This window comes from Myotis yumanensis, unplaced genomic scaffold (genome assembly GCF_028538775.1).
Source record: "Myotis yumanensis isolate MYYU_CA2020_CCGP unplaced genomic scaffold, mMyoYum1.0.hap1 SCAF_17, whole genome shotgun sequence".
NCBI lineage: Eukaryota > Metazoa > Chordata > Mammalia > Chiroptera > Vespertilionidae > Myotis > Myotis yumanensis.
Window position 1 is genome coordinate 12,856,139 of NW_027223768.1, and position 22,658 is coordinate 12,878,796.

A 22,658-nucleotide genomic window follows, 5' to 3' on the forward strand; every position below is an offset into this window, starting at 1 on the left:
AAGTGTTTCAAAAGATTTATTTTACAAAAGAAAAGTCGACCTCTGAACCAGCCAAGTTCAAAGTTGGAAGGAGAATACAACTTCAGCTCTAGATAATACGTCTGCATTTCATTCAAAGCCACTAAAAAGGAAAAGAGCATTAATAAATTCGTGAAGTGACAGGGAAAGGAATCAATTCCTAAAAGCAGATCTATTGAACCAAAATGCATGCCGCCCAGAGAATTTGGGGTTAAGACTTCAAAAAAAAACCAACAACACAGCTTAGTGCAAGCCACGGGGCCTCCCAACTCTTCTACCACCTATTTTTTCCATTATAATTTTAGTTTCAATCACCTGATCATGTGGGCAATATCCCAGTTGGTTTCTGCCGAAAGTGGTCCTTCTATTTCAACACCTTTTTCGGTTACCGTGGCGATTTGAAACTGAAAGAAAGCAGAGCTCTCAATGAAAATGCCCACCCCCACATGAAAGAAGTCTCTGGGGCTGGTCAGAGGTCAGGTATAGAGTCTTTCCCAAATAAGAAAATAGGAGACAGAGAAATGGGGCTGCCCTTCAAAGCACAGAAACCCTTGGCATTTGCAAGTATGGAGAACCTGCCAATGAGATCCCCTTCACCTTCATTATTCATTCCCCTCCTCACCCGGTTGTAAGAACGGGCATCCCGGTAGTACAGCACTCGCATGCAGCGTTCCACTAGGTCTCGGGCCTCAGTCTGGCTCAGCACTGGCTGCTTCTCCAGAACTTCTCGGAGCAGAGGCTAAGGAGATTAGGGAAAAACATGGGAGATATCAGGGGCTGACCACCTGGCTATTCGTCTCAAATCCATGGTGTAATACGCACAAAGGAGTGAAAAAGTAACATCCCACCTCGTGCCTCACCAGAATACTCTGTTTACTTGTGCTAAGGCCCACCTGAAGGGGAAGTTCTAGAGTTCCTCTCTTTGCACATGTCTATTGACTCCTGACCATGCCTTGTCAGTGGAATGCAAATGCCACACTTACAGCCTCTGGACTACAAAGAGAACCATCTGCCCAGCCATAGGGATCCTAGCCTGTTCCTGATGTCAGAATTATAAGGTAAAAGCAAGCACACAACCACTAACCCCCATGGCCTGCTCTCTTCCCCTCTGCCCCCACCTCTCCACTCACTACTTACCTGAGCCAAGTATGCACCATAACCAGTGGCCAGTGAAGGGGCTTCATAGGCTACACCAAGCATGTCCACGTAACCCAGGAAGCTAAAAGGACACAATCGGTCAAAGAACTAATTTCTTCTTAAGTTTCTGCATCCTCGCTGAAGTATGGGACCATGGGGTCTAAGAACTAGGAGTTACTCAGGGGGTAAAGATAAACACATTACACAGGCACGGCAGGTTAGGTTGCCAAGCAAATGTTATTTGTACTCAAATCAACCTCTCTCCATCCGAATAGCCTCCAATGACCATGGTGTTCCACAGGGGGTTCATCTTGGAGCGGCGGCTGTACATGGCCCTGGTCAGCCACGAATGAATAGCTCTAGGACTATAGCTGTGCCCGTCTCCCAGCAACTCCTCATCAATCCTTAAAAAAAGAAATGGGCGTGAGAATATTAAAGTCGGGATCTCCACCCCCCATCTTCCACCCCCTACAATGCTCCCCGTCCTCTGCCTCGAGTGCCTCCACCTTAGAACTTCTTAAGGAGATAAAACACACACACGCACGCACACCAGCGACCCCCCTGCCCACGTGGGAACTACGCCCTGTTCTCTAGATGACTTACACCATCTGGCCGAGGACCTGCTTCACATACTGGAAATCAGCGTAGTCTCCGGAAGCACCCAGCATGGTGCTGTCATTGACTCGCATGATGCGAGAGATGTTGCGGAAACGGGCCAAGGAGCCGTAGGAACCCAGCATGTCTGCGGCAATCACCACTCCGCCGTCAAATTTCACGCCCAGGACCGAGGTCCCGGTCACCATGGGGCTCCTGGGGACAGATGGGGTGGGGGGTCTGCATGTCGGCGCGGGAGGAGCGCCCGAGTCCTCTCCCTGCGCGGTGGGTTCCCCTTCGACTTCCCAGAGCCCCATTCATTCCTCAAGACTCCGTGCCCCTCGCTGCCCCTCGCCTTCCCCTGCTCCCTCGGAACCCTCGGCCCACAGGCCCACACCCACCCCTGCGCAAGCTGGGGCGCCCCGAGCTTACTGGGTGCGCGTGATCGGACCCCCATGGAGCGCAGACGCTGGGTCCACCAAGGAGCCGGGAGTTGGCGGGATGCGATAAAACTGCCCGGGGGCCGGACCCCCAGCCCAAAGTCCGGCCCGCGACTCCCAAACCGCTTCCATCTTAGTCACGGCAGCCGAAGAAATGAAAGCGCTTGCACCAGCGGAAGCGGAAGTGATCCTTCAGTGCCACACTTTTCCTCTTCCTGCCATCAGCTCCCGGCGGCCATGCGGATGAGGTCACTCGGGGCTTCCGTCCTTCCGGGGGCGGCACCCAGGCCCGCAGAGTCCGCCTGAGAGTGTGGACCAAATCGGGGCTGTCCGAAGCCCAGATTTAAGGGAGGACCGGGTGGTGTGGGAGGCAGGTATGGGGGCGTTAGGGGGGCCTCCAAGACACTTCCCCTGAGCGCGGAGGCAGAATTTCTCCTGCCCATTTTGGATCCTTATCGAAAGCCCCACATGAGACTAGTAGTGAATCAGCCTACACCGAGTTTCTCAGAGCATCCCCACATGGCAGGCATTATCGGCTTACACTATAGGTAAGAGACCGAGGCATGGGTGGTAGTGATTTACCCGATCCCACAGCTCGTTGTGGCAGCTCTGGGTCTTCAAACCCAGTAGGTAAAAAGGAACCGTACAGTTATGCCTGTCTCTCGTGGATTACTCACTCCATAGGACCAAGTTTTCTCATGAGAACATGCTCTTGCCCACCGCTTAAGCAGCAGAAAAATTCCACCGACTGTGGGAGTGAAACTAAATTCCAGGGCTTCGCTTCTGATTCTGTGGTCTAGGCTGGAAGCTGTGTCTAGAATCAAACTGGGAGGGAACCTAAAACCATTACTTGGGCAGTCCTTCCTACACAATTTGAATGTCAATTTTTTTTATTTTACTCGGAAACCAAATCGATTTTGTTTCTTAAATTTCCTGAGTTGATTTGAACCAAAGCAATGCATGACATTTTAACCTTATTGAAAAACAAAATATTTTATTAGATCATGAAACCCTGGAAAGGGAAGAGTCAAGAATTTTGCATGGCCCTAGCTGGTTTTGCTCAGTGGATTGAGCGTCGACCTGCGGACTAAAGGGTCCCAGGTTCGATTCCTGTCAAGGGCACATGCCCAGCTTGCGGCTCGATCCCCAGTGGGGAGCGTGCAGGAGGCAGCTAATCAATGATTCTCTCTCATCATTGATGCTTCTATCTCTCTCTTCCTTCCTCTCTGAAATTAGTTTTAGAAATATATATATTTTTAATCTCTTTAAAAAAGAAGAATTTTGTATGTTAGAGGCACCCAACTCTTTATATCAACTTTTGCTCTTGAAAAATCGGTACTCTTTTTTTTTTTTTTTTTTTTTAATTAATAGCCACCCACAGCCCAAGCCCCATATTCCAGGTGATTCTGGGGCCATTCATCGGCTTACTTGAACAAAAAACAGATGCTCAGGTGTGATGACAATGGGCTTACTGGAATTCCTCAAAAACCCGTAAGTACCTCCCTTTTCCCCACTAGAGCCCTCGTCATATGAACTTAAATCAATCAGCCAGCAATGAACTGGCTATATCCTTGTTTAGAAGTGGCCAGAGGTGGCTGCTGGTTTCTGGTCTCACTCCTTTTTAAGTCTCTAGATTAAGGCTCTGATAGGGCCAGTTTTGGTTCCAGAGGTCTGGCAGGTAGCCAAATTCCATAGGGCAGTGGTTCTCAACCTTCTTAATGCCTTGACCCTTTAATACAGTTCCTCATGTTGTGGTGACCCCCAACCATAAAATTATTTTCGTTGCTACTTCATCACTGTAATTTTGCTACTGTTATGAATCGTCACGTAAATATCTGATATGCAGGATGTATTTTCATTGTTACAAATTGAACATAATTAAAGCATAGTGATTAATCACAAAAACAATATGTAATTATGTACGTGTTTTCCGATGGTCTTAGGCGACCCCTGTGAAAGGGTCGTTCAACCCCCAAAGGGGTCGCGACCCACAGGTTGAGAACCGCTGCCATAGGGTCTTAAAGCAGAAAAGTGAAAGGATCTGGAATTATCCAGCCGAAGAGGATGGCACAGAAAGCAAACCAACATTTGAGGGTGCAGGACTCAGAAGGTGACCAGCAGTGTTCTGTTCTAAGGTGAGCTCAAAAAGACATGAGTTAAACTTGCAACAAGGGAAATTTTGGAATATTTCTTTTTCTTTTTAAAGCAGGTCTGATATTATGGAGGAACACTTTTAAGTGTACCCATTTTCTGTGGTTGTCTATTACTTTGATTTTTATTAGCAGTTAGCTCCCAACAAGTTTAAGTTTTTAAGTCAGTAATGACTGGACTGGGTTTTATAATATGCAGAATGTCCTTGGTTATAGGAGATGTCCTGAAATTCTCAGAAAATAAATAAAACTAAACCACTATGACCACCATCTCATAAACATTTCCACTACTCCGTTTTTGTTTTTTTAGGAGAAGTGAAAAATGAATCTTCAACTACAAAAGAGTTACATAAGCATCTTTTCCCGAATTGTGTAAGCCTGGCCCCAGGGACTATAACACAAAGCTGAGAGAGAAAACTTGTCCAGCTTGCCCATGGCTGCACTGCTCTGCGGGTCTCCCCTGAGGAGTTTGCAGTTTTACACCCTCTGTAGTTCAGTTCTACCATATCCCTCTCAGAGCATGCGCCACACTTGTTTGGAGACAGTCTGCCTTGCTAAACTGAAAGACCCACCAGGGCAGGAACTGAGGTTGGCTTTTGACAGTGCCCTTTGATACACAGAAGATTTGAACTTTGACATAGTCCTAGTTATCTATTTTTCTTTTGTTCCCATATTTTTGATGTCATATCCTATCTTTGATGTCAATATTCAAGAAATCATCGCCAAATGCAATATCATGAAGATTTTCCAGTGTTTTTTTTCCCCCAAAAGTGTTCTTGTTTTAGCTCTGATGTTTAGATCTTATCTGTTTTATGTTAATTTTATATATGGTATTAAAAAAAAAAAAAAAAGGATCAACTTCTTTTGCATGTGGATATCCAGTTTTCCCAGCACCATTTATGGAAAAGACTGCCTCTTCTTCATTGAATGGTCTTGACACCCACTCATCTATATGTCTGTCTTTACTACATTGTTTTGATTATTGTAGATTTATAGGCATTTGCCACTCATTTATTTTCCACATGAACTTTAAAATAATTTCTTCTATTCCTTCAAATCCATGGTAATTCCTAATGGACAATAATTACTAAATAATTTAAGAATGACTTTTTATATTAAATTTTCCCAGCTAGAAATATTGTTCACCTTTCCATAGAATCATTTCTTGATCTTTAAGAATTCATCTTTTTCCTCATATAATTTATGGATATTAAATTTATTATTTTTAATAATTCTGTGAACATAATTCACTACATCAATAAAGTAAGGGAGAGAACCCATAGGATCATACAAACAGATGCCCCCAAAAAAACACTTTATGAAAATCAGTAGTCATTCCTAATAAAATTCTGCAAAATAGGAATGTAAGTAGAAGACATGAACATAATAATGCCTTTTTGGCAAAAACTAATGATACAGATATTAATTGCTAAAGTATTCAAATTAGAAACTAGACAAAAAGTCCACTATTACAAGGGTACCCTTTTCTCTACATCCTCACCAACACTTGCTATTTCTTTTTTTTTAATAATAGCTATTCTAACAGGTATGAGGTGATACGCATTGTATTTTGATTTGCATTTCCCTGATGATTATCGATGTAAACACGTTTACATGGACCTGTTGGCCATCTGTATGTCTTCTCTGGGGAAATGTCTATTCAGATCGTCTGCCGATTTTTTAATCTGATTTTTTTTTTTTTTTTTGCTATTGAGTTGTATGATTTTCTTATTTATTTTTGGGTATTAACCCCTTAACAGATAGATGATTTGCAAATATTTTCTCCCATTCAGTAGATTGCCTTTTCATTTTGCTGACGGTTTCCTCTGCTGCACAATAGTTTGTTTGTTTGTTTGTTTGTTTGTTTTATTGCTGGGTAATCACCATGGTGTGGATGTACCCCAGTTTGTTTAATCATCCACAGGTTGAGAGACGCCACAATTGTTTCTTTCTAGTTTTAGGCTGTTATGAATGAAAGTGGTATAAGCATTCCCGTAGGAGGTTTTGTGTGTGCTGTTCTCATTCTGGCAACTGATCCTGATACTGTGGTTGGCTGATATTTATGACTTTCCTCTTGTTCCCTTTCTTAATAATAGCTAACATTTATAGAGTGTTTGCTACATGCTGGGCCCTGTCCTAAGAGCTTTACAAGTATTACTCACATAATTCTCAAATAGCCACTCGAGGTCTGAGCTATTATTACCCACATTTTACAGGTGTGGAAACTAAAGGAGAGAGAGGCACACAGAGAGCATGTGTTGGCGCCCAGATTTGAGCCCAGGTAGTCTGGCACCAGAGCGCAGACTCTAAACCACTCAGTTAGACAGCCAGGGCTAAGATGGCTCTTTCCTTATGGAGCGACCTACACCTTCACTCCTGGAGGATCTGAGCGCTCAGTTATCTGGCTTCTGCTGCTTTAGTCTTTTGTTAATTTAACTCTAGACATGGAGGTAGGAGGCATCCCTCAGGTATCTCCCTCCCTGACCCTGCCATAGGACAGGAACATTATTATTTATTTCTTTTTTTTTTTTAATGTATTTTATTGATTTTTTACAGAGAGGAAGGGAGAGGGATCAAGAGTTAGAAACATCGATGAGAGAGAAACACCGATCAGCTGCCTCCCGCACACTCCCCACTGGGGATATGCCCAAAACCAAGGTACATGCCCTTGACCGGAATCAAACCCGGGACCCTTGAGTCTGCAGGCTGACGCTCTATCCACTGAGCCAAACCGGTTAGGGCGGAACATTATTATTTCTAAATCATTAAGATCAATCACCCAGCTAATATCTTGTCCCCCATTTCTGCCCCAAATGGCTGAGTAGTTGTCTCCAGTTCCAGTTCAAGGAACTATTGGTGTCTCCTCTTTGTACTGGATGCCAAACCTCAAAACCAACAGAGCCCAGAGTTGAGCCCTGCAAGCAAAAATGTTGTGAATGGGTTATTAGGGGAAATGTTGTTCCTGGGCCCAGCATGGACTCTGGTTGCTGGTTCAGAGGATAAACTGTACTCTAGACTTGGAAGGTTTGGCCATAACTATCTTCCTGTAATATAAGCTGGAATGATTTTTCTTCTCAATATCTTTCCTGCATAACTTCTCCTGGAGCCATTAGAACAGACTGAGGAAGGAGATGCTATTTGGCAAGAGAGGGAAAGCTAGAGAGCACGCCAGGGCACCCTGTGGCTCCTTTCTTTCTCCGGGATTGTCTCAGGATCCACCCTACTTGAGGATGAGGAACCCTGGGGCTTGTGAGACCTGGGCCAGCTAGGTACTTTGGGTCTCAAAGTCACGTGGTGTCCCACGGTCCCATATCTGGTTTCTGTAGGGACCAGAAGCTCTCAAAAGACCATCAAGGGAAGAACTGTTACTTGCTCAAGTGGCCTGGGCCTCAGCATCCCTTTTGGGCCACCTCCTGGGTTTGCTTGCCACAGCCTCCTGGATCCCCCCAATTTGTCAAGCAGTGCTGGTTCTGGGTGAAAAGGCCCAGGGGTGGGTGTACTTGAACTGCTGCTGGGAGCAGCCAGAGACCCCACCCTCAGAACACTGCCTCTCCTCAGACTTCAAGTGCAGCCCTGGCTGCACCAGCGGAGCTTGAGCCTGGAGCTTCTGCAGCTTGTAGTTGCATTTGGTATAATAAAAAAATCTTTATCTCCACAAATTCTCTCCTATTATCATATAACCCCATGCATAATGTAATCAAATTAATTAACGTACATACCAATTATATATTACATATAAAGTAATATATAAAATAATCAAGTTAATTAATTAAGACTATATGGTTTAACTGATTAATTTTATATATAGCTTTCATTAAATGGGACCATAGTGTTTTCTGCTTTCCCCCCCTCAGCATATTTCTTGGCTGTCTTTCCATGCCAGTATATAGAAAGCTATACGTTATGGATGTTTCGTGACATGTGTAACTATTCCTCTATTGGTTTTTTCCAACTTTTCACTATTGTTAAGTTGCAATGAACATCCTATTCATATATCTGAGTATTCGTCTATTTCCACAGAGTAGGTCACTAAAAGTGGATTTCTATTAAAAATGATGCTTGGTATTGCTAAATTGCCTTATAAAAATGTTCCACAATTTAATACTCTTGCCATTAAAGTACAAGAATGCCCTTTCTCACACTCTCTCCAACCTATATATATTACAAATCTTTTTTATTTTTTAAGATCATATATTTTCACAAGCATTTCTCTCATTACTAATGAGATTGGGATCTTTTTTATGTTTGTTAGCCGTTGAGCCTTCATTTTTATATCCTTGGAATCTTTTTCTCTGTGTGTTGTTTGTCTTTTTCTAATTGATTGGTTGGAGATCTTTGTGCATTAGGAGCAATCAACATTTTCCCGTTTAAGCCTCTTTAAACTCCGGTTTCTGAGCAGACTTTTGACAAGCGGAAAGAGGAACTACCACCATATTCCTTTCCCAGGGTGGCCCTTTCCACGTTTCTACTCATGGCTGTGACCCTGGGCGGGTCCTGGTGGAAACAGCAGGATAGCGATGGTGCACGGGAGCCAGAATCCAGGACAGGCCCCGCGGTTTTTCCCGGGCCTCCCTCCGATTCCAGGTAGAACTGAAGACGGGTCTGTCACGCCTGGGGGATGCCGGTCCTGCTGGGACTCTTGGAGGCGTATCCCCCACCTCCTTCCCGGGCGGCATCTTTGTGCTGAGCTGACAAAACCAGGGTCCTGGGCTCCCCGGGACTTTGGGGGGATACGTTCCTGCTTGTCGGGAGCTGCAGTAGAGAAGCTGGCTCAGAGATCTGACTCCAGGGACCAAAGGACCTGCCAGCCTCAAATAGAAATGGCTTTTAACTTCCTTTGGATATTTTCTTTACAGTATTGTAACATGTCCAAATTGAGGCTACCCTCAGGGTTTTCATGGCTTAATTGGGGCCATTAACTAAGACTGATGCAATTCTTTCTTTCCAGGGCTCTTAACCGAGATTGCTTGCGAGAGCCAAGTGGACCTCTGTAATGACTGAGATGATTGCATGAAAGCCGCTTTATGGCTCTGGTCTCAGCTCTTCTGGAGCCAGGCGTGGCCCCTGAGGAGGCTGGGGTGGGGGGTGGGGGGTTGCAAGCTTTCACCTGAGTCCCTGTAACCTAGGTCGGCTGGTACCTCTTCTAGGCCACACGATTGGTTTGCAAACCCACGTCACCTTCTTCCTTGTAGATTAGATGTGTAGCAAGACACGTAACCTCATTTCTGTTCTGGTCAGACCCTTCTTCACTTAAACAGAAGACCAGTCTTCAAGGTACCACCCTTTCTCACCTACGTGAGATGAACAAGATTTTAGAGATTTATCAGAAGAGACAATAGAAAGGTATGGGCCCTCTTGAGATCTTGATTCAAATAAGTAAACTGTAATACAAACATGTATGTGACGGTAGGGGAAATTTGAACCCTGAACGAATATCAAGGGGAAATTTGAACCCTGAATGAATATTGACTTGGAATCGAACCTGCCACCCTTTGGTGTATGGGACGATGCTCCAAACAACTGAGCTACCCGGCCAGGGGCAAAGAGAGAGTATTTCCGAGTGGAATGGAGGTGGAGAGGAAGCCCTCCAAGTGCCTCTCACATCCTGCCTTTCCTGGGAAGCCCTGGCAGAGGGCATTGGCTTTTATTTTATTTACCTTGTTGCCTTGAACTTGAACTTGTAGGGCGCGGCTATAGGATTAAGCCTCCGATTGACCTGTTGGCATAGCCACAAACAAGTCCCAGCTTAGAGGGCACAGCCCTCTTAGCATAATTAGGCTTGACCTTATGATGCTCCCTAGATCTTATCTGGGCAGCTAATGGGCTGAGAGAGATGTAAGCAAGCCCTGTCAAAACAAGTGAAACTCACAAGAACATTGCAGTTATGGTGACCACTACCTTGTTTACCTCTAGCTATAAAATAAAGGCTCAGCTTGCCACTGGATCTCTCTCTGTGGCCTCAGCCAGGCACAGGAAGATCCACCTAGACCAGCCGTGGGCAAACTACGGCCCGCAGGCCGGATCCAGCCCGTTTGAAATGAATAAAACTAAAAAAAAAAAAGACTGTACCCTTTTATGTAATGATGTTTACTTTGAATTTATATTAGTTCACACAAACACTCCATCCATGCTTTTGTTCCGGCCCTCCGGTCCAGTTTAAGAACCCATTGTGGCCCTCGAGTCAAAAAGTTTGCCCACCCCTGACCTAGACCCAGCTTATTCTCTTTGTCTGTTACTTCTTCATCCTTGACCGCCCTCACTCAGGCTGGCGGAACCCTTGGCTGAGCTGGCTCCGCACAGAACTCAGGGAGGTGCTGTGAGATGAGTGTGAACAGCTGGATGAATGGGTAAAACGCTGCTTCCTTGATGTGAGATGAAAAGGCCACGTAAATACCTCTCCAGGTTGGCTGTGGGCCGCACCTGCCCTAACTGCCGGGGGGCAGGGCTCCGGCCCACCCTAGTCACACCCGGGAACAGGTCAGTAAAGGCTACTCCCTTCCTCTGAGGTCCTCTAGTTGGTCTGTTAAATGTTAAATGACAGCTGTTAAAACGAGCAGGTTCGGCCTCAGAAACTCTGCTTAGCTCCCCAAAACCTCAACCTGTCCAGCCAGTCCTGCTTCAGGCCTCGCAGGCCGCCACCTGGTCCGCTACAGGCACTTTGTCGGCCTTTGTGTGGTGGGTGTTTTTCGTTCCTTGCGTACAATTCTGTATCTGTGTGTCCCAGAGAATCCCGTCGAATGTCCCACGCTCAGTCACCCTGCATTTTCCTGCTTCCTTCATAGCCCTTACCTGAAAGGATGTTACTTGTTTATATGTTACCCTGGTCATTGGCCGCCTCCCTTAGAAGGTTATCTCTACAACCACAGAAACTTTGTCTTGTTCACCACTTTCTTTGCTAAAACAGAAATGTTTGTGGAGCGCAAGAGCAAATGAATGATGGAGCATGCGCATGTGTGTCTTCCAGAGGACTCGGCAGGCCGGTTGGTGGGACAGCTGCAGGGAGGGCGGGACCAGGGTCGGTCCTCCCCGTGGGCTCCCCCGTGGCCTTCACCTGCACCACATAGGATCTTCCATCCTTCATTTCTCTCTCTCTCTCTCTCTCTCTCTCTCTCTCTCTATCTCTTTAATTGGGTTTTTGACCATAATAATGTTATGGTCATAAGGAAACCCCTCTAATGTGTGGAAATGATTATTGTGTGAAATGTTTGCTGTGTGAAGACCCCAATACTCTGTGACTTCCAGAATGTGGTGAACACCCCCCTATCTTGATGTGAACGCCCTAAGCCCTTAAAGCGTAAACACCCTGCTCCTAGCATAAGGCACGCCATCTGGCCCACACTGATAAGACACAGTTGTTTACTACCGGCAATATAAGCACCAGATTTTTCTCCAGGGGACGTCTCCTGCCTGATGAGAGGAGGACTCCACGTTGCTCCATGACACCAGCCCCTGACTGACTGCTCTGCTGTGCGAGCCTGAACCAACTGCGGCCGCCTGTCTGTCTCCGTCTTCGTCGTCCGTCTTTTGGTGTGCACCGCCGGGTGGCCTTTTCCAGAGCCTAGGACCCACTAGGAATAGGTAAATAAACCCTGTGTGACTGCATACTAATTCTGTCTTATGTGTTCATGTGTTCTGGTTCGGTTCAGCTGTCTAGACACTGAAGTACCAGGGGATAGGCCCTTATTGCTGACTCCTGGTCACCTGCTTTTGTCCCACTAAGTCTAGACAGATAAATAATTGGGACATAATTGGGACAGTTACTAAGGTAATATATGCTCATTAGTTTAAAAAATACAGAAGTAAAGCAAGTACACGTGGATTTTCGATCCCCCCTCCCAGTGCCTCTCCACACAACCATGGTTAGCCCTTGGATGCATGCCCTTCAGTCCTTCCTCCCTCACAGGCGCCTCCACTCCTCCTCCTCCTCATGAAGACCCGCCTGCTCCGTCAGGAACATCTGTTCTCCACTCCTCTCCCCATTTCAGAGCAAGAGCCTCTCTGTCCTGAGGCTTCCAAAAACAGATGCCAAATCCTCACCATTCCTTCTGGTTTGGGCGCCCACCCCCACCCCAGCCTCCTCTCCACCAACACAAAGCACAGCACAGCCCCGCGGGCTTGGAAAAGTGAGCGTTTTGTACACCTTTGCATCTGGGTCTGTGAGTCTGGGTAGAAACCCTGAGGTGAGGGTGCCCTGCAGGAGCCACAGAGACCCGCCAGGTCAGCAGAGCATGAAATAACTGGCCGTCAACCACAGGCTCCGGAACGAGCAAAAGAACTGCTTTTGGGAGTTAAACATCCCAGAGCTTTTGGTAAGAGGCTGGCGATGAGGTGTCTTGGGTGCTGGGCTACTTCAAGCCGAAAAGCAGGCGAGTAGAGAGGAGGTAGGAGGTGGGGCCCTCGGAGAAGGGGAGCCCGAGGGGCAGGACGAAGGCAGGGTGAGTGGAGGCAGCCAGGGGACTAGCAAAGGGGAAGAAGCAGCCCTGAGGGGGCACCGTCTGCAGGGCAGGTGCGGCCGGGCTGACTGACGGTGCAGCAGTGAGGACGCAGGCACAGGAAAGGGCTACAGGCCGTGAGTGATGCTGGGGATGGGAGGGGACCCCTGCCCTGGGCAGCCACAGGGGATCCTCCTTTGTGGACTCATGACCCTTCCTCACCCATGGGAGCCAGGGGGACAGACACCCTTCACACTGGGGACCAGTTTGGCCTCCTTCCCTCCACTCCGGTTCAGAAACCCTGTGGCTCTTTCCACTGGCAACGTCAAGCCCAAATGTGTCCCTGTCACTTCCCAGTAAGCACTGCGCCAGAACGTTCATCAGGGGGATGACTGTGGACACGGCTCCTCGAGTGGGGCAGGGGTCACCCTGTTGGGCAGCCGCCTGGGAGGGAAGAGGGAGCTTGGCTTCAGGATGGAGACCAGTTTGGGGGAGTTCCCTTGTCCAGACATTCCAGCCCCGGCGACTCTGGGGGAGGCAGCCCAGAGGGAGTTAACAGATCAGGCCTCGGTCTGGCTTCCGTTCTTCAGCAAGCGGTGCCGTTGGCCTGGGTACCGTGGCCTGACCCTGGGACCCTGGAGTCGCAGGCTCAGCGCCCTGGTCATCACTGAATCCTTGGCTGGGGGCTCCCTCCTGGATAGATGAAGACCCTGAGTCTTATGACTGGTCCTAGGTCAGCTAGGGACAGAGGCCGCCTGGGGGCTGCCCCTGGGCCCTGGACCCTGGGGAGCCGCTGAGACACCAGCTGGGACGTGAGGGGGAGGCAGTCCACGTCCGCCTCCTGAGGTTAGGGAGGGAGTAGTGGGCATTGAGGAGTTTCCCTCATTTCGAAGGGAATGAATGGGCAGGAGAAAGTGGAACCTGGTTCCTGGCAGGCAGCTGCGGCAGGAAGACGGGGTTGCGGGCCGTGGGAGGGCAGGGCTGGGCCCGGTGGAGCACAGGTGTCTGGGATAAGAGGACCGTCCCAGGGGAGAGCTGACGTGGCTGTGCGAGGAGAAGCAAGCAGGCCCACCGCTCCGGGTGCCCCCAAACGCCGGCAGACAAGTCCAAGGCCAGGTCCAAGGAGGCCCAGGAACACGTGCAGGACATGGGCGCTCACGCTGTCACACCACCCACAGGGCACATGTGCACATGCCCACACAGGCTGAATCTCCTGGCAGGCACACGTCCCATAAGCACACAGAACACGCCCAAGTCCAGAAACACACATACATCCACACAGGCGCACTCATACAGAACAGCAGCACAGATGTGTGCACGCAGGCACATATTCAGACACAGACCCAGGCACACACTCACGCAGCCACATACACAGAAGCGCCCACAGGGGCACCACGGAGGTGACAGGAGCACACACAGGCTCAGACACAAACTCACACATGCCCAGGCACCCATGAAGGAGACACACACGCAGGCACAACACAGAGCTGCATGTGCACAGGCACACACACACACACACACACACACACACTCCCTGTAACTCAAACTCCAGCTGCCCAGCCATGTGAGAGTTCCTGGCCAGCTGCCCTTAGTCCTTCCCTCTGGCTGCAGCCTGGCCCACCCTCTGCTCCGCCCAAAGCCAATGGTCAAATAAATTCCTTCCCTTTGCGCTTGGCCCGGGACAGCCTCCCAGGAACTTCTGCCTCTGACTACAGCGCAGCTTCCCTCCTCTGCCCACTCCTGGCAGGCCCAGCAGGACCCAAACGTACCAGCCAGCAGCATGGGTAAGGAGTGGGCCTCCGCACCACAACCCGGACCACCTGCAGGAAGTGGCAGAAACCTGGGTTGGGGGCAGCTGGTTACGGAACAGAGGGCTGGATCCGGACCCTCCGTCCCCTCCTCCTCCCCACACCTGCATGTACCAGCTGAGCCAACGTGAGGTTTGGAGGTGCTGGGAAGGGGGGCGGAGGGACTGCTGGGAAAGGTGACCGCTGGCTCCCCAGCTACGGCCTGGGGACAGGGCGCCTTTCTGTAGCCGAGAAGATCCGGTCTGGGCACTTGGGAGTGGAACCTCTGTGCCCCTGGCAGTCACCACAAGAGGCACAATCCTGATTTCAGCCCTGGGCCAGCTGCTTTCTTCGGGGAGCAGGGAGCCCAGGCCTCCAATGCACAGGCTTGCTCTCTCGCTACCCCAGATCACCAGTCCCTCCTGCGGGAGGGGGAAGCCCACAGTCTCTCCCAGGGGCCTGTTGCCTCACCACCATCCTCTCAGTCGCCAAAGTCCTCCCCTTCCCCCGTCCATGGGAGTGGATGTCAGGCTGAGGAGGAGTCTGGGTCTGAAAGTGTCAAAGTCCTTGTCCCCTTAAATCTGGCTCTCTCCTGGGCTGGCAGGGTGCCCAGCAGCCAGCCTGGCCCTGGGAAAACTGAATGAACTTCCCTGGGTTCACCTCAAGCCCAAAGATGTTCAGAGATCTCGGCCTGAGATCTCGTGGGGGGAGTGGGTGTTCCCAGGAAAAGGCTGATGCTCCCTGGCTGAGGGGCGACCATGCAGGCGGCATCACCTCCTTCGTACCTTTGCTCTCGGACTCTGCTTGGCTTGGCAGGGCTTGTATCTTTGTCTTCACATCTGGAGGATTGAATCTCCTTCCCTCTCTGGGTCCAGACCCTCCTTCCACTCCCCCGCGTCTTCCCTGCCACGTCCTGACCGCCTGGCTGTGGAACAGAACGCCTCCCCTTAATTCCTTTGGACTGGACCTCTCTCACCCTGTCCCCACCTCCCACTCCCCCCCGCACACCCACTCAGGGCACCAAGTGGGAATCTGCCTGGGACCCCCACCCCTTCCTGGTACCCACCCATGCCTAAATCAGGATGGTCTCTCCTTTTCAGAAGTCCTCCTGAGCACAGTTGTATTTGACCTTCAGAGCCCCCTAGGGAAGAAGGTCGATATTATCACCCACTTCTAGCAAGTGCAGGGGAGAAAGCGGAGAGAGTGGTTATCACACCTGGACTCTCAAACGCTGTCGCTGCCTCTCGGCCGCCTAAGCCCTGGGCAGCTGCGAGGAGTGGGACCTGCTCCCTGGCTGAAGGCCTGGGCCCAGGCACAGTGCCGGCTCCGCCCTGGCTCCTTCTGGCTCTGCGGCCCCAGCTGTCAGGACACTGGACAGAGGGCCCCGGACAGGGGAGGAGTGCCCAGGCCTGAGAGCTGCGCGCAGGGACTGCCTCCCGCCTGCAGCTGCCTCTGTGACTCTTCCTCCTGGTCAGGCCCGAACCCTGATGCCCGATGCCTGGTCCCACAGCCTCCTTCTCAGCAGTTGACTTTCTTCTCATAGATCAGTGTGGCTTCTCTGGCCAGACTTCAGGGGACAGGAGAGCCCCTCCCTACAGCCCTGGTGGGTGGGCTTTCAGAGTAGGCCAGAGCCTCTATTGTGCATATGAAGAAAGGGGGTCCACCCAGAGGTAAGCCTGTTCTAACGGCAGCCTCCTAAGCCTCACCAGACCCTGATGAGACCGGTTGTATAATCCAGGCTCTGGCCAGGCCTGGGGTCAGGACCCAGAGGGGAGTGTCCCCGTCCCTGGAACAGGCTTTTTGGGGAAGGAAGTGAACAGCACCACTCCGGGCTGCTCCTGGGGAACAGCCAGTTTTTCCTGGCCCAGCCCTCTCGGTTACTTCCATGAGAAGCAGATGCGGGCGAGGCTAAGTCATGTGCCTCAGCTCCCATGTTTACTGCGTGACCAACTGAAAATGGGGCCCAAGTCCACAGCATAACCACTGTGCCATCCAGCCTCCACTGCACTGGTCCTTCTCCTGCCCTCCCCTGGGTCCTGTTGAGTGTCTGTCCACCTTCAGGTCACATGTCTACAGCCCCTGTGGCCACACCCAGCACCGTCAGGGCTTTGAGGTGCTGAGAGGACGATTGGAGTGACTGGAGGGACAGCAAGTCTGCCTTGGCCGTGGGAGGGCGTGGGCTGCAGCTGGTAGGGAGGAAGCTTCACCCTCCAGAGTGTGGTCCAGCCCCCCTGCCCACTGTTTCCACAGCCACCAAGTGCGGGAGCTGTGGACCCGGGTACCCTACTCCTCTGGAGGCCATGAAAGGTAAGCGGGCCGCCATGTTGGAGACTCTACCTTGGGAAGGAACTCTGCAAGCCAGCGCCCTCTACTGATGCCTCACCTGCTGGGGCTGGGGGACCTCAGACCCCGGCCTCCCCGCTCGGGCACAGCCAGCGCTGTCCCTGCCATTCCTCTCCACCCACCATCCCCACCGCCTGCTTTCTACCCCCAGGGCCCAGGGAGGAGATTGTCTACCTGCCGTGTATTTACCGAAACACGGGCATTGAGGCCCCGGATTATCTAGCCACAGTGGACGTTGACCCCAAGTCTCCCCAGTATTGCCAGGTAGGTGGGGCTTGGGCAGCAAAGTACCCCACGATGCTTGCTGCAGCCTGGCCCCAGGATTCCCTTCTGCAGCTCCACGCTCGTTTGTCCTCCTGAGTATGGGGTGTGGGGGGGTGGGGGGGAGTGTGGGCAGCTGTTCACTGCACAAGGCACCCCAAAGGTGCGAGGGGAGAGTGAGGGTCCACCTGCACTGCACTGCACGCCAAAGTGGGTCCGGCGGGCACCTGTTCCCTAAACGAGCAGGGCGTGGCCTGGCTGAGCACCTCCCTCTGCCCCTTGCCCACCCGAGGTCATCCACCGGCTGCCCATGCCCAACCTGAAGGACGAGCTGCACCACTCGGGATGGAACACGTGCAGCAGCTGCTACGGGGACAGCAGCAAGGCTCGCAGCAAGCTGGTGCTGCCCTGCCTCATCTCCTCCCGCGTCTACGTGGTGGATGTGGGCACCGAGCCCCGCGCCCCGAAGCTGCACAAGGCATGTCCTCTGCCCCCGCCGCTCGCTCGGGGACCCTGATGTACCCACCACCCCGGGCGGCCTGAATCAGCACCGCGGGGCAGGGACTGGAGGGCAGTGGCGGCTTCTTGTTTGGGCTCTGAGTCGGGAGAGCATTTTCCCAGCCAGTCAGGAGCCCAGGGCTGCCCTTAGGCAAGAGCCTGCGATCCTTCCCCCCAACACTCCTCCCCGGGCACTCGCTGCCGCTGCCGGTGTGCAGTGGACGCTGGGATTGACCCGTCCCACGAGCAGCGCATGGCCCCACGGGGCTGTGCGAGCCTCGGGACTGAGGGGCTGAGGCCAGTGCGTTCTGCCTCAGGAGCTGGCAGCCTCTCTGACACTCTCTTGTTGCTAAGTGACCAGACTGAATCCCGGCCACATTCCCACAGGGAAACTGTGTCCTTTTGAAGGAAAGGAGACTGGTCAGCAGGAAGAATCGGGGGAGGGGCAGTGAAGGAGTGGGGCGTGGGGACTCCCAGGCCTGTAAGATTCTCCTGCCATTCCTTTCCCCTCCCCAGGTCATTGAGCCCCAGGACATCCATGCCAAGTGTGGCCTGGGCTACCTTCACACCAGCCACTGCCTGGCCAGTGGGGAGGTGATGATCAGCACCCTGGGAGACCCTAAGGGCAATGGCAAAGGTACCTGCTGGCACTGCAGCACATCTCGGGGGATGGGGGGGGCAGGTCCCAAGCTGGGGAAGGATGGATAACCTTCCAGGGAGAACCAGGGGGCTTGGTCTCACCCCACATTTAAACTACAGTCAACTAACTTCAGCTCTTTCCATTGTTTCTATGAAAATGAGCCTTGACTAATGAATTCACTTCAAAGTCACAGCTAGAACAGGCTGCCATGGGGAGTGTATGCGCACAGATATGGCCCCAGAGAACACAGTCATGTACATCATCGTTCACGCACTATGAGCAAATCTCACAGTTCTTGGATCCTGAATCTCTACATTTGCTATGTCTGTTATGGTGATCGGAGCTGACACTTATAAAATGTCTTACGTGGCAGACACAGCCCAGGAGATGGGTGCAACTATGATGTTTAGGTAGGGGCTGGGGGGGGGGGCGGGGGGGGCAGATTGGAGTGAAATGTCCGTTAAGGTCATTGAGTCAATGTTATGGCACTAGGTCTACTTAACTGCTTTTTCCGGGAGACGGTAGGACCGTGACATTCCTAGACTTTTTTTTTAAAAGAATCATTTATTGATTTTTAAGGAAGAGGGAGAGAGAGGAGAAAACATCAATTAACTGTCTCTTGCATGCAAGCACCCCAGGCATGTGCCCTGACCAGGAATCGAACCGGCAGCTTTTTGGTGCAAGGGGCGACGCCCAACAAACTGAGCCACACTGGTCAGGGCCACCTTCCTACATTTAATGACATTAGGAGTAGACATCGGATTGTATTAAAAAAAAAAAAAGTGTCAACCTGTCATAACATACACAGCAAGGAAAAAACATGGGGTGTTCACGTTGACTTACAGATAAATATAATCTGTCTGCTCTATAAAAAAAATAAGTCAAGCCCTGGCTGGTTTGGCTCAATGGATAGAGTGTTGGCCTGTGGACTGAAGGGTCCCGAGTTCCATGCCAGTCAAGGGCACATGCCTGGGTTGTGGGCTTGATCCCCAGTAGGGGGCGTGCTGGAGGCAACCAATCAATGATCCCCTCTCATCATTGATGTTTCTATCTCTCTCTCCCTCTCCCTTCTTCTCTGAAATCAATAAAAATATTTTTTAAAAATAAAAAATAAGTCAAGGGAGCAGACGGGAGCTTAGACTCCGGCAGGAATCCCACACCGACAGTGGGAGGCGAGATGAGAGAAGCTCAGGGTGCGGAGTCCCAGCAGGTCTCTTGGCTCAATGGCAGGGAAACATCCCCTGTGGACTGGGAGAGGGATGGAGTGGGATGTGAGGTAGGGGCCCCAACCAAGTCCCACCTCCCACCTGACACTCTTGGTGAGACCCTTTGGACACCTCACTTTAAGGAGCTGACACCCCCAGTGGGAGGAGAGGGCGCCAGGTAGTGGAGTTGATGCCTATTGGGCCTGCCTGGGGTGAGACTGGGCAGGGGCCCTCTGTCTGGACTGCCCCTACTGCCACCTACTTGCTTCCCTGCTCAGGGGGTTTCGTGCTGCTGGATGGAGAGACCTTTGAGGTGAAGGGGACGTGGGAGAAGCCTGGGGGTGCTGCGCCTTTGGGTTATGACTTCTGGTACCAGCCTCGACACAATGTCATGATCAGCACCGAATGGGCAGCTCCCAAAGTTTTAAGAGAAGGCTTCAACCCCGCCGATGTGGAGGCTGGTGAGAAGGCCCCCGGGGGTCAGCGGGAGCGTGGGCACACGCCCTCTTTCTGCTCCCAAACCCCACTCTCCAACCCCTCACTTCCCTCCCGTGGCCCCCAGCCCCTTGGGTGAAGGGATGGGATGTGCTGGGTGCTCTGATTGCTCGGGTGTCCTGACCCCACCAACCCATATCCAACTTTCTGCCCAGGGTCGGGCCCCAGCGGTTGCCCATGCCCTCCGGCCCCAAATCTGAGCCCATCTTCCGGCCCCGATCCCACGCAGGACTGTATGGAAGCCACTTGTACGTGTGGGACTGGCAGCGCCATGAGATCGTGCAGACCCTGACTTTACAGGACGGGCTCATCCCCCTGGAGGTCCGCTTTCTGCACAACCCAGCTGCTGCCCAGGGCTTCGTGGGCTGTGCCCTCAGCTCCAACATCCAGCGCTTCTTCAAGAACGAGGTGACATGTGCCCTCTGGCCCTGTCCAGCCATCCTGTTGTCGCCTCTGTCCAGGCTTCTGTAGTCATGAGGCTCCCCTCTCCCTAGGAGTAGCCAGGCCTCTCTGCCTGGCTCCACACGCCCAGACTTCTCCAGGGCCCAACACAGGGCCGCCTGCCTGCCTCTTTACTCTCAGTCCTGGCCTGTTTCCACCTTAACCCTAACTGGCCATAGTTATTCATTCATTTATTCAACAAAAGAGGGTGTGAGCTTGTATGTCCGCACTGTGCCAGGTGCTGGGCATACAGCGGGGAAGCAGACATGTGCATTGGAACTTGACCCCAGTGGCACGGAGGCCCTGTGTCCACTGTCTCCCTGCAGACATGGCCCTGGGGACACCCCGATCTGCCCCCACCCCCAACTCTGACAGGCTCTCCTCTCCACCTCCTCATTCCCATGCAGGGAGGCACTTGGTCGGCAGAGAAGGTTATCCAGGTGCCCCCCAAGAAAGTGAAGGGGTGGATCCTGCCTGAAATGCCAGGTGGGTGCCCAGGAGTGGGTGGGAATCAGAAGGTTGATACTGGCCCAGGATCAGGAGTCCTTAAAGCCTCTGAACCCTACCGCCACCCCAGGCCTCATCACCGACATCCTGCTGTCCCTGGATGACCGCTTCCTCTACTTCAGCAACTGGCTGCATGGGGACCTGCGTCAGTATGACATCTCTGACCCACAGAAGCCCCGACTCACGGGACAGGTGGGAGCCCTAGCAGGAGGGAGGGGGGCGCGAGAGAGGGGAGGATAAGAAGAGAAGCTACACAAGGAAAAGGGTGTGAAGGGGCTGGGGGTGATAAGGGAGGTGCAGGAAAGGCAAAAATGGGGGCTGAGGGATGGTGCAGCCCAGGACTGTGGGAGCCCTGGCTTACCTGGGAAAGGGGGCGGAGGAGGGATCCTGACTGAGGCGAATGGCTCTTCCTGCCCTGTCATCCTACATTCTCCGCCCCCTCCCACCCAGCTCTTCCTGGGGGGCAGCATTGTGAAGGGAGGCCCTGTGCAAGTGCTGGAGGACCAGGAACTCAAATCCCAGCCAGAGCCCCTGGTGGTCAAGGTGAGGCGCTCTCCCTGCCCACGGGCACAGGGCACACTCAGGTCCATGCCCGAGGGGTATGGGAGAAGGGAGGGGGGACATCCCAGCAAGCTCTTGGGGTTTGGGTGGTGCTTGTGATCCCCTCCAGGGCCCTGGGGACTGACCCCTGGTTTTCCCCAGGGGAAACGGGTGGCTGGAGGCCCTCAGATGATCCAGCTTAGCCTGGATGGGAAGCGTCTGTATGTCACCACGTCGCTGTACAGTGCCTGGGACAAGCAGTTTTACCCTGATCTCATCAGGTGAGAAGCAGACAGCCTGGGCTTTCCTCCCCAGTCTCCCCCCCCCCCCCCCCAGGTCTTTGGCTTTCTGAAGATTCCTCGGGCACCCACCTGCCCCGCCACACAGACCCCGCTCCCTCCTCAGGAACCCACTTGTGCACTCACAACGCCTTGGGGGAAGGGGGTGGCCCGCTCTGACCTCTCTCTTCTCCCCCCCTCATTGCCACCAGGGAAGGCTCCGTGATGCTGCAGGTTGATGTAGACACAGTAAAGGGGGGGCTGAAGTTGAACCCCAACTTCCTGGTGGACTTCGGGAAGGAGCCCCTCGGCCCAGCGCTGGCCCATGAGCTCCGCTACCCTGGGGGTGACTGCAGCTCTGACATCTGGCTCTGAAGCTCACCCCTCAGAGCCCCACTGCCGCGTTCTGAGCCCTCTCTTCCCCAGGGACCTGGCTTCCCTCTGCTCTCTGGGCCACCACCCTTGGCAGCTTGCCCCACCAAAGCCAAACTGAGGCTGATGAAATGTATTGAGCGGTGTCTCCCCGTACCAACCACTGTTCTGTGCTGCTCCCCGTGCTGTCTTTACATGAGCTCTTGAAATTGTTTCACCACAAAATAAACTGGTGAAAAAATAAACCTATTCCTTAGGTCACCTTGCCTTGGAGGGCATGGGGCCTGTGATTTCTTTTCTGTCTTGCACAGGGACGTCCTGAAGAGGACTCAGGGGTCACATAACAGTGATTCCAACATGATGCTGATGGTGCCCCAAATCTCACTTGTATAGCCAGACAGAACCTGAAGATTTGGGGTGTGGTTGTGACAAGGACACCCTGGGGAAGAGAATGTCAATCACTGTTTCTAACCTTTTCAAAAAATCTGTGCGCTCTTTTTAATAAGCTAAAATCTCACCC

The 22,658-nt window shown here is 52.0% G+C and overlaps 2 protein-coding genes across 4 annotated transcripts; one reads left to right on the forward strand and one right to left on the reverse strand.

The window, feature by feature from the left end:
- Positions 1–2,347, reverse strand: PSMB4 (proteasome 20S subunit beta 4). The gene is made up of 7 exons (XM_070397571.1): positions 2,182–2,347; positions 1,759–1,965; positions 1,413–1,559; positions 1,156–1,237; positions 641–757; positions 334–422; positions 1–121 (listed from the first exon to the last, which is right to left on the reverse strand). Exons 1-7 carry the CDS (start codon positions 2,319–2,321, stop codon positions 109–111), a joined length of 795 nt encoding a protein of 264 aa, XP_070253672.1. The 5' UTR covers positions 2,322–2,347; the 3' UTR covers positions 1–108.
- Positions 2,348–2,629: 282 nt separating this feature from the next.
- SELENBP1 (selenium binding protein 1) lies at positions 2,630–22,383 on the forward strand. Of its 3 annotated transcripts, XM_070396058.1 has the most exons (15): positions 2,630–2,737; positions 3,561–3,680; positions 11,733–11,917; positions 14,519–14,555; positions 16,809–16,865; positions 17,053–17,165; positions 17,455–17,640; positions 18,177–18,297; positions 19,784–19,966; positions 20,230–20,408; positions 20,849–20,927; positions 21,019–21,140; positions 21,399–21,491; positions 21,651–21,769; positions 21,979–22,383. In XM_070396058.1, the coding sequence occupies exons 4-15, from the start codon at positions 14,552–14,554 to the stop codon at positions 22,139–22,141; spliced, it is 1,419 nt and encodes a 472-aa protein (XP_070252159.1). In that variant the 5' UTR covers positions 2,630–2,737; positions 3,561–3,680; positions 11,733–11,917; positions 14,519–14,551; the 3' UTR covers positions 22,142–22,383. The 3 variants fall into 3 exon arrangements, with proteins under 3 accessions (XP_070252159.1, XP_070252160.1, XP_070252158.1); XM_070396059.1 differs by lacking the exons at positions 2,630–2,737; positions 3,561–3,680; positions 11,733–11,917 and adding an exon at positions 12,594–12,648; XM_070396057.1 differs by lacking the exons at positions 2,630–2,737; positions 3,561–3,680; positions 11,733–11,917; positions 14,519–14,555 and adding an exon at positions 14,594–14,706.
- The last annotated feature ends 275 nt before the right edge of the window (positions 22,384–22,658 follow it).

Coding starts and splice junctions, on each gene's coding strand:
- PSMB4 (XM_070397571.1), bottom strand. CDS start 2,321: ATGGAAGCGGTTTGGGAGTCGCGGGCCGGACTTTGGGCTGGGGGTCCG. Junction 1,966..2,181: donor GGTCCGATCACGCGCACCCA/GTAAGCTCGGGG, acceptor ATCTGTCCCCAG/GAGCCCCATGGTGACCGGGA. Junction 1,560..1,758: donor CAGGTCCTCGGCCAGATGGT/GTAAGTCATCTA, acceptor TCTTTTTTTAAG/GATTGATGAGGAGTTGCTGG.
- SELENBP1 (XM_070396057.1), top strand. Junction 20,409..20,848: donor AGCGCTTCTTCAAGAACGAG/GTGACATGTGCC, acceptor ATTCCCATGCAG/GGAGGCACTTGGTCGGCAGA. Junction 20,928..21,018: donor GATCCTGCCTGAAATGCCAG/GTGGGTGCCCAG, acceptor CCGCCACCCCAG/GCCTCATCACCGACATCCTG.